This window comes from Physeter macrocephalus, chromosome 10 (genome assembly GCF_002837175.3).
Source record: "Physeter macrocephalus isolate SW-GA chromosome 10, ASM283717v5, whole genome shotgun sequence".
In the NCBI taxonomy this organism is placed as follows: Eukaryota; Metazoa; Chordata; class Mammalia; order Artiodactyla; family Physeteridae; genus Physeter; species Physeter macrocephalus.
The window spans coordinates 8,921,745-8,932,817 of record NC_041223.1 but is presented as its reverse complement, the minus strand read 5'-3'; the positions used below and the strand labels follow the sequence as shown (position 1 = coordinate 8,932,817).

The window sequence follows — 11,073 nt, the reverse complement described above, 5'->3', positions numbered from 1 at the left end:
ACATGCCGCGGAGCGGCTGGGCCCGTGAGCCATGGCCGCTGAGCCTGTGCGTCCGGAGCCTGTGCTCCGCAACGGGAGAGGCCACAACAATGAGAGGCCCGCGTACCGCAAAAAAAAAAAAAAAAAAAAAATCAGCGTTTTAGAACCTGTTACGATTTTTTTTTTCAAGTTGGTTTACAATCTTGGTTTTGCAATAGTGATTCTCAACCCTGGCTGCACATTGAAATCACCTGGGGGAGTTTTAGAAAATGCGCATGCCCAGGCTTATCTTATCCCCTGGAGATTCCAGTTTCATTGTCTGAGGTGGGATCCTGGCTTAGGTATTTTTTAAAAGCCCCCAGGAGATTCTTTTTTTTTCTTTGGTCATACCATGCGGCTTGTGGGATCTCAGTTCCCTGACCAGGGATTGAACCCAGGCCCCAGCAGTGAAAGCGCCAAGTCCTAACCGCTGGCATTCTGACACACACCCAGCGCTGCACGTCCCTGTTTTCATGGCACATAGTTAACCCTTCCTGAGCTGTAGCCAGTGCAGAGTATCAGTGGTGCCCACACTCTCTTCCTTCCGTGTCCTGCCTCCAGCCCCCAATTCCAGACCCCAGCAACATGCGAGACTTCGTCAGCTACCCATCGACTGGCAGCGAGCGTCTGCACTGCACCATGAAGCGCACAGAGGATGACCCCGAGGTGGGCGGCCCCTGCTACACGCTCTACCTGGAGCACCTGGGCGGGCTCGTGCCCATCCTCAAGGGGCGGCGCATCAGCAAGTTGCGGCCCGAGTTCGTCATCATGGACCCGCGGACAGATGGCAGATCAGGTGGGGCCCCCTCCCCCGGAGGCACTGAAGCCCTGTCGGGTGTGGTTGTGGAATAGCCTTCCTGGCGAGCTGTGCGGAGGGGGAGCCTGTGGATGAAATGTGAGCCTGTCCTGGCTGGCGAGGAGCATCCCTGAAGCTGCTCCATTTCCAAAATCCCGTTAAAGTTAATGACTCTCTTAATGTACTTTCTGATGGGTTTTTAACAGCATTTTGTACGGCTTCTGTGTGGCCGGGGCTGTAGAGGCCGCACGGGCTCCAGTCGGGGAAAGCTGGCATAGGCCTTCTGGGAATGGCGACTTCCTCTGTCGGTTACTCATCAGGTGTTCACCGAGGACCTTCGTGTGCTGTGGAGGCCATCGGAAAGTAGTAGTGAGGTGCTGTCTCCGTCCCCCAGAGGGCACGATAGAACTGAAGTTGTCAGACCTTCAGCCTGCTCCCCAGCCTCCCACTAGCACCTTGCTTCTGCACCTCACTAATCCACCGTTAACTGCTATTTAGCCGACCGCCGAGGAAAATTGCTTGTGCACCTGTAGACATTTTGGCATGGTGAACCACCCCTGCCTTCCAGAAACCCTCCTAGACTGGTCTTCATGACTCGCTGGCATGTCCAGGTGCTCTCTGCGTGCTTCTCTCTGGGAGCCTTGAGGGGAGGAACCATGTTCTTTTTGTTGGTACCGTGTGTGCTAGCCCGGGGCCCCCACCTGGTGACTGGCATGGCCTGCATGTCCCCGTCAGCAGGACCTGCCGGCCCGAAGGTGTTGCCGCCTCCCTGTGGAGTCTTGCCCGTCGCCGTGTCCCTCAGGGCCCCCGGTGGTTGTCACGCCAGGGCTCCGTCTGGCCCCCGAATCCCGGGGGCCTGCGGGGAGGGAACTGAGTCATCGTGGTACCCCCAGGGCCTGGCACGCACCTGACCTTGAAACGACACGAGCTGAATTGGGTTTGTTTCCATTAGTTCATCTTTATTCTCTCCCTTTCCCGCCTCCCACTCACGCTCCCGCCCATTAGACTGGGCTCTGTCCCTCGTTATGTCCCCAAAGCCACAGGTCGTGGGACGACCAGAGTCATCCTAGTGTCACAGTGCAGTGGGCTTTCTCAGCCTCCTTGCCCCTCTAGTGTTTTATATAGTCAGTCCACCTCTGTCTGCTTTTCTTTATTCACTCAGCATCTGTGGCAACATTCTGCTACCAATGTTACTGTATAAAATTGAAAGCAGTACAACTGTACTTACTTAGTCAGTTTTTTGTCTTCAGGAGCAGGGAGAGCAAGCAGAAGGAGTGGAGGCAGGTGAGGAGGCAGGTAGAGGCAAGAAGAGGCAGGTAGAGGCAAGAAGAGGCAGGTAGAGGCAGGAAGAGGCAGGTAGAGTCAGGTAGAGGCAGGTAGAGGCAGGAAGAGGCAGGTAGAGGCAGGAGGGCAAGGTGAGAAAAACAGGCGAGCGGTGGATGTTAACTTGGAAGGGAAATGCGTTTCAGGGGATGGGAAAGAAGAGAGCTGTTGACGGTGAGCGTGGCCAACGAGGGGGCGTGTGGAGAAGGGCTGAGCGGCACATGCGTCCCGGTTGCTCACGGGCTCTCTCGCCTCCCAGGTTCCTCCCGGGCACGTGACTTCATAGAGCCTGTGCTCAGGTGACATCTTGAGGGGAACTTGGGTGAAGAGCTTGCTTCTGTTCCCCGGGTGCATGAATTCCCTGCTGAAGAACAGGACAGAAGCCGGGGGGTGGCGGGAGGAGATGTTTTATTTTTGGAGTTAAAAGAAGTTAAAAGTTGTAAAGCAAAGTGATTCAATAAGGTGTGTTTGGTGCCTACTTTGTACACAGTCCTTGAATCTCCTGCAGCTGTGAAGCAACGCCAGGGCGTCTCTGCTTTCAAGGAGTTTATAATCCCTTTTGGACTGCAAGACAATGCTCGAAAAGTTCATTTAAAAAGTCAAGATTTAAATGCCTTGAGACAAAAATAGAAGATGTGTCACAGGCAGAATATGACTAATTGCCAGCTGAATGGTGAATGTAAACGGGTGCAGAGGAGGAAAAGCTCCCTGACAGGGAGAAGCCAGGAATTTCTCATCGCGAGGAGCGGATTAACTCTTTCAAACCTCCACATCATTGTTTCTCACATGTGGTCCCTGGGCCGCCTCCCTGGAAGTCACCTGGAATACTTACTTCAACGGAGATTCCTGGGCTTGCCCCTTAGACTACCTCAACGGGTCTGGAGGGAAGCCTAGAGATACGCAGACTAATGGGTGTGCAGGTGATGGTTATGTTCTAAAGTTTGTGATCCGCTGTTGTAGATGTTCTCCAAGCAGCTTAACAGATATGTTCCTCAGAATTACTGCTCTATGTTTTTATAATAGAGAACATGAATCCCAATAATTTTTTAAGCAAAAATCCACCAGTTCTCGAAAGGAATCCTTAGAGCTTGCGATGGACTGAATTGTGTGCCACCCAAATTCACATGGTCAAGCCCTAACCCAGTGTTACTGTATTTTGGAGACAGGGCTTTTAGGAGGTAATTAATGCTGTCAGAACGGTGGGCTCCTAATCCGATAGGATTGATAGCTTTCTAAGAAAATGAGGGAGAGCTCGCTCGCTCTCTCTCTCGTTCTCTCTCGCGCTCTCTCTTGTTGTCTCTCAACGCTCTCTCGCTCTCTCTCGCGCTCTCGCTCTCCCGCGCTCTCTCTCACGCTTTCTCGCTCTCGTTCGCTCTCTCGCTCTCTCGTTCTCCCTCGCGCTCTCTCTCGCGCGCGCGCTCCCCGCCCCCCACCGTGTGCACACACCAAGGAGAGGCCATGGGAGCACATAGTGAGAAGGTGTGGGTCTGCAAGCCAAGGGCACGGCCGTGCTGGCCCGCTGACCTTGGGGCTTCTCAGCCAACATTACCGCACAAGCCTCTCGCTCCCTTTTCCTGTACGTGTGTGCAGAACCCTGACTAATACAGACTGTAGTACTGAGACGTGGGATGCTGCCGGAACAGAATCCTGAAGATGTGGAAGCAGCTTTGGCACTGGGTCCTGGGTGGAGGCTGGAGGAGTTCTGAGGGACACCTTGGAAATGTGGAAGTTAGGGTGATTTCTGGTGAAGTCTCGGGCTGAGTGAGGAGCATGTTATTGGAAACTGGAGGAAAGTGACTCTTGTTATAAAGTGGCAGGGAGCGTGGCTGAAGTGTGTTCTGGTGTTTTGTGGAAGATAAAACTTGCAAGCGAGTGAAACTGGATATTTACCCCAGGAGATTTCTAAGTGGTTTGGAAGCAGTGGCTTGGTTCGTCTGGACTGCTTAGAACAAAACGAGAAAGGGGAGCACGAACTGAAGAAGAAATTGTTAAGTACAAAGGAACCAGAACTTGAAGATTTGGAAAATTCTCAGCCTTTGCACACAGGACGAGATGAAGGCAGGCTGTTGGACATCTTGGATTTGCCAGGATGGGATGAGAGAGCTGTTTGTAGGAACGTACTCTGTTCTTCAAGAGGGAAGATGACCCCAGTGGCGATTCAGAGGTCAGCAGGGCCACTGCCACGGTTTCAACAGGCTAGACGGCCTCAGCCCAGAGCCTTGAACCCCAGCCCAGCGTACCACGGAGGTGACAGAGTATTGAACCAAAGGGGATTATTCTTGAGCCTTAAGATCTAATGGAATTCCCCTCACTAGGTTTTGGACTTGCTTAGGACCCATCACCCTTTCTTTCTTTCCTTTTTCTCCTCCCTTTTGGAATAGGAATCCCTCTCCTGTGCCTGTCCCACAACTGTATTTTGGATGCACATAACTTGTCTGCTTTCACTGGTTCACAGCTGGAAAGGAATTTTGCCTCAGTGTGAATCGTACCTTGAGTTTCACCCACATCTGATTTAGATGATATTTACATGAGACCTTGGGCTTTAGATGAGAGTGTTGATGCTGGTATGAGGTAATAAGACTTAGGGGGCTGTTGGGATGGGATGAGTGTATTTTGCATGGGAGCTTGCCCTGAATTTGAGTGGGGCAGCAGGAGTGGGATGCTGTGGACTCCGTTTGGAGTTCGGGCTCTTAGGGGTAATTAAGGTTGAATGAGGCTGTTGTAAGCGTAGGGTCCTCATCCAGTAGGACTGGTGGCCTTGTAAGACAAAGGGAAGGAAGAGATCTCTCTCTCTCTCTCTCTCCCTCTCTCTCTCTCTCCCTCTCTCTCTCTCTCTCTCTCTCTCTCTCTCTCTCCCTCTCCCTCTCCCTCTCTCTCTGTCTCTGTCTCTCTCTCTCTCTCTCTCTCTCTCTCTCTCCCCCGCAACATGCGCGCACTGAGGAAAGTCCTCGTGGGGACACAGTGCAGAGGGGACCATCGGCAAGAAAGGAAGAGAGCTCTCACCAGAACCTGACCTTGCAGGCACCTTTATCTTGGACTTCTAGCCTCCCAAACTGAGAAAATAAATTTCTGTTGTTTAAGCCCATGTCCGGTATTTTTGCCACAGGCCTCTTGCCATAGACACCTTTGCTGTGAAAAATAAAATAACTGACACTTTGGTTTGACAGTTTGGTTTCGGCTAGTTGAAATGCACTAGCATTTCTCCCAGTTAGCAACGTTACTGATGGCTTTATTGGGCTGACAGATGACGATGATTTGCCCTGAGCGTTGGTTTCTTATTTTGAAACACACTACGTTGGAGGAGAAGGAAGCCGAGGGCCTCAAAGGTGCAGAGCTGAACCCATGTTTCTCGTAGAACTTTGGAACATCTATCAGCGGATGTGGCACCGTATGCCAAGAACACAACAGTGTAGGGGCTTTCCCAGCGCAACACAAAGCTCAGCCACAAACACGCAGCCTCGTATTTGGAAACCAGTATCTCTCTTTTTTTTTTTTTTTTTTTTTTGGCCGCACCGGGCAGCATGCGGGATCTTAGTTCCCCTACCAAGGATCGAACCTGTGCCCCCTGCAGTGGAAGGGTGGATTCTTAACCACTGGACCACCAGGGAAGTCCCAACATATCTCTGTTAATGAAGAAAGAAATTTGTCAAGAAAAAAAAAGTGCAGTGTCAAATGAGGAGACAAATAAACAAGCAAAAAAAAAAACATACGAACAAAAGACTTGGAAGACAAGTGCTTAGGTACAACCCACAAAATAAAATCAGTTATTTGCACAGTGTTGCCATGAATCAATACACATCTTAAATGCATTCATGTATTTTGTATTTCACAATAAAGTCTTTATAATTTTGTTACTCACTTCTCATGTTTTATTATGTCCTTTCTAATGTTCCACTTCCATTTTTCATTATTTTTTATGACGAAATTACACACTAGGGAGACAGCTAATAAAGTAGTTACGAATGTTTGTGCCCCCATCCCAAAAAAGGATTCAGGTGTTGAAATTCTGACGCCCAGTGAGATGGTATTAGGAGATGGGGCCTTTGGGAGGTGATTAGGTCATGAGGGCAGAGCCTTTATAATCATGAGATTAGTGCCTTATAAAAGAGCCTGCAGGAGGATCCCTGGCCCCTTCTCCCACGTGAGGACATGGTGAGAGGTCAGCAGTCTGCAGTCCCGAAGAGGGCATGACCAGAACCCGGCCATGTTGGTACCCTGACCTTGGACTTCCAGCCTCTAAAACTGCAAGACCGTAATTTCTGTTGTTTATAAGGCACGCAGTATGTGGTATTTTGTTACAGCAGCCCAAACAGACTAAGACTTCAGTGAAGGAAACGAGCAAACGGTATGGTATGTGGCAGTGGTTAACAAGTGTGGGTCAGTGTTGAGTTGTGTTAACTGAACTTCCTCAGGTCTGTGGACTGGCTCTGTGCTCATGAACACACGAAAGTGTTCTGTGAGCTCACATGCCTGTTTGAATCATGGCCAAGCTTCCTTTGATCCAGGAATAATTTGCGATTAATTATAAATGAAGTAATAGAAAGCACTGCTCGGGGCGTGGTGGAACTCAGATGCACAGCGCTCCGGCTTGCTGGGTGCCGGAGCTGTGCGTCCTGATTCAGGCAGCAGTTTAAGGAGGTGAGGTAGTGACGGGCTGGGCATCAGCAGCCTCGCCTCCGAGTTGTTCTGCTTTACCTCCTGTGGCCTCAGAGAGGCCCCTGTTCACAGGTGTCATCTCCACATGCTCAGAAACTTAGCGCCGAGTTTGGATTAACAGACTCATCCTTTCCAGTATAAACAGCCCTTTTGAACGATCTGATCACTCACATTCTATAAATTAGTTCATGTGCCTTTTTCTATTACCTGGCAAGGCTCTTGGAGCCTGGAGGGATGAGGCTTTGTCAGCAAAGTGATTCTGAAGAACGGGGTACTTCCAGTGAGGGCAGAGCTGAGTTTTGGGGGGTGAGGGGCATGAGGGGGTGAGGAAGGCAGCAAAGGAGAAGGGATTTGGGGAGGATGTTAAATGTGAACTTCATCTACTCTGTGGTTTGGTGACAGCCTGCTCTATGCACATCATCTTCCGCCTGATGGCCAACTGGCCCCCATAGAGGCACCTCAGCGGAGCCCACAGCTACCGCCGAATGTTCTACCGCATGGGTCTCCTTCCAGCCATTGCTCGAAGCAAGCCAGCAGCTCCGGCAGGTGGAAGAGCCAAGGCCCACCGGCAACCTTGTGGCACTTCCAAGACCACCTGGCATCCAGACGTAAACTTCTGGGAGTCCCTGAAACAGACCTGACATGGGTCTTAGTCCAGAGTAGTCCTGGAACCGACAGGGGTCTTCCTAGGTCCCAGGTCAGCAGCAGGCCCTCAGGGGAGTCACTGAGTCAGCAAGCCCCTTGCTTGGTGTGGGTTCCGGGAACGCCGCAAGCCTGTGTGGCCCCAGATGGATGCCTGGTGTGTCATGAGACGCAACAGCACAGCCGTTTTGGCTCCAGCCTTCCGCACAGTAAACAGGGCCAGACTGTATTGTACATTCCAGAGGCATTAAAATTCATGCCCATTTTGATAGCAGTAGAAGTAAGTGCCTACTTTTGCTTAGGAAATGTAAGAGCATAAAAAGGTAGATGGAAAACAATGTCCTGCTCCTTTCTGTTTCAACCTCTGGACTTAAACTGATGGCCTGTTAGAGTCAGTCTGTCCTCTGGTTTCTAGTGATGACCATTGTTAGGGTCTAACTGACATCACTCCCCTAAATTTTGCTGATTGGTGTCTTACCAGATGAAATCTATGGAAACAGCTTGATTTCCACGATGATTGACAGCTGCAACTGCTCAGACTCCAGTGACATTGAACTGAGTGATGACTGGGCTGCCAAGAAGTCTCCCAAAATCTCCCGAGCTAGCAAATCACCCAAACTCCCAAGGTAACTTTGGTCTTTAGGGGTGCGCTCCCTGTTTTGTGTCCCCGAAGGTGAGTCTGTTGTGTCTGCACCAGAATCTCACTGAAACCAGCAGCTGAACAGCACAGCCAGAGGGCGTCGTCGCCTTTCATCTCGAAGATCTGCCCGCAGTAATCACAGCTTCCTTCATCCTTGCCTTTGGGATAGAAAAAGACATCCAGGAGGAAGTCTGCTAAACCAGCAGAACTTCCAGGGGTGGTTAGCACTGATGGTGGGTGGCATGGGGTGGCCATAGCCAGGGAGCTTGTTTTACCTTCCAGTTTGAGAAAAGTAAGACATGTTTTTACAGTGTATGTAATGTGTTAAAGAAAATGCAAAATTACATGCCTATAATTCTGTAATAGGGAAAAAATTGTGAACTAAAAAAAAATTAGATCCTAAAGTTTGTCCTAAGGAGTGGCAGAGAGCTGAGAGGAGGTGGAAGGGCCTACGGTGTTGTAGGTAAGAAACCCCGCGTGCCCCATCCTGGCTCCCTGACCTGGACACCACTTTCCTTATCTGTGGAAGTTAAAGGGTGGACCAGATCTTCACTGAGATCCTTCTGTGATGCTGTGCAAAACCAAGGTATAATTCACATACAGATAGAGTCCCGCCCAATCTTAAACACATAAGCACGGTGTAGTTGATAAACCAGTGTATTCACCACCCAGTTGAAGATGAGATTTCCATCACCCTGGAGAGTTCCCTGGGCCTTTCCTGTTCGACACCTGCTCCCTAGAGTAATCACCGTCTGACTTCTATTGCCGTAGGTTGGTTTTGCTTGTTCTTGAACTTCATATAGACGGCGTCAAACAGTACATGCTCTTTTTTTTTTTTGGCTTTTTTGCTCAACATAATGATTTTGATTCATGCATGTCGTTGCGTATATTAACAGTTTCTCTTTTTTGCTCTATGAAATTCCCTTGTTACGAATATACTATAATGTATTCCATTTACCAATTGATAGATATTTGGTAGTTTCCACTTTGGAGCTATTATGAATAAAAACCACTGTAGACGTTCCTATACAAGACTTTCTGGGGACATATGCACTTGTTTACCCCAGGTATATACTTAGGAGGGGAGTTGCAGGGCCATGCGGTAGACATATGTTTAACTTTATGGAAAACTGCCAAACGGTATTCCTAGGTGCCTGTACCATTTTAAATTCCCACCAGCAGTGTATGAGAGTTCTCACTGCTTCCATTCTTACCTGCAGTTGAAGGTCACTTAAAAAATTGTATGCATTCTGGTGGGTGGGAAGTGGTATTTGGTTGTATTGGGTTGGCAAAAAAATTCGTTTGGGTTTTTCCATATGATCTTATGGGAAACCTGAACAAACTTTTTGGCCAACCCAATAGTTTAATCCTAGTTATCTCCAGTGATTAATGATGCTAAGCAAGTTTTCATATGTTTGTTGGCCATTGGGTATCTTCTTTTGTGTTTTCTAACTATGAGTCCTTTGGCAGATAATATGGATTATCATATAATCTAATATCTGAATTTCTTCTTTTATGATTAGTGCTTTTTTTGGTCCTGTTTAGGAAATCTTTGTCTACCCTAAGGTCATGAAGACATTCTTCTGTTCTCTTCTGGATGCTTTGTAAAGTTTTAGCTTTCACATTTCGCTCTCAGATTAATTTTATACCGCAGATTAATTTTTGTGTATATATGAGTTAGGGGTAAATGTTTGGTTTTTTTCCCACGTAGATATCCATTTGCTCTAGCAACCTGATTGATTTCTTTTTTCATCTTTATCCTAAGCTTGTTAATTTGCAAATTAGATTATGAACTTTCCTACACTTCTGCAGTGTTTCCGCTTTTCCCATTACTTAAGCAGAAAGGCCATTTAACGCATAAGTAGTCAAATCCTTCACGTGTAAATGTCCATTTGAAGTTCCTGGGTGTGGCGGTCTCCAGAGCTGGTCCTCCTTCCTTCTGTCTTTCCCAGCGTTGAATCCCCTACACACGGCAGCCAGGCTGGTTGTCCTCGCACAGAGATTTAACCAGCTCTGTCCCCCTCAGCCCTAGATATCTTATCGAGCTCTCAAGGAGTATATGTGAGGCTTAATGGTTTTCCTTCATAGAATGCCATCAACCTTACCGTGTTCATTTTTATAATACTCTCTTCAAGGTAGATTGGCATTAAACAAGTATGTTCCCCATGTCATAAGCATAGGAACTGAAGACAAACTTTATTTTAGATCTGCGGATCTAATTTAAATATTGCAGGTGGTGGAATGCTAGCTAAGTCTGTTGAATTCCAAACATTATGTATTAGGAATTGTGAAATCACTGTGGTCTTCAGGTGAGAAATAACTCTCCCCACCCACCATTTAAACCCCCGGCAGAAGGCATTTCTAAACATACTCTTCGTCAATAGGAAGTAAAAGTTAATTCTCGGGGGTTCCTTACAAATGAATCACTTCATCTAATCGCAGTATACTTTAAACATATGCTATTTGATATACAAGTCTGTCCTTCTTTCCTCATGTTCATAAGGCAAAAGCAGGTGGGAGGGACTTGATTAAATTAAGGGCCCAGCCTCTGAGAGGGTGACACCACGGGGGAGTGCTAGAAAGTGAGGGGGTCCGGGAGCACCGGTGGGTGCCTGACCTGTGGCCTCGTCTCCGCAGGATCAACATTGAGGCTCGGAAGTCCCCCAAGCTGTCGCGTGCGGCTCAGGAGATATCCCGGTCTCCTCGCCTGCCCATGCGCAAGCCGTCCATCGGCTCGCCCAGCCTGACGCGCAGGGAGTTTCCCTTTGAAGACATCACCCAGGTAGTGTCTTGAGCCCCGCCACGCACCCCTCCTCGTGTGTGCATGACAGCGGCTGAGCCCTCGGGACTGTCTCCGTGCCTGGGACGGCAGTGCCCGACCCGGGTGCCCTGGAGAAGAGCCCTGGTTGCCCCCCTCGGTGCCCCTGCCACCTCTTCATCCCGCTGGACCTCCCTCCCACCTCGGGCATCCCTGCTGCTGCCATGAGAACCTTCTCCC

General features: G+C 49.1%; 1 protein-coding gene across 2 annotated transcripts in view; it reads left to right on the top strand.

Annotated features, from left to right (window-relative positions):
* Window positions 1-11,073, top strand: part of TULP4 (TUB like protein 4) — a 245,770-nt gene that overhangs the window by 217,237 nt on the left and 17,460 nt on the right. For both annotated transcript variants that reach the window (XM_024122434.3, XM_055087417.1), the window contains exons 9-11: window positions 580-814; window positions 7,917-8,061; window positions 10,713-10,857. In XM_024122434.3, coding sequence (XP_023978202.1) covers window positions 580-814; window positions 7,917-8,061; window positions 10,713-10,857 — 525 coding nt within the window. The remainder of the gene's footprint in view (window positions 1-579; window positions 815-7,916; window positions 8,062-10,712; window positions 10,858-11,073) is intronic.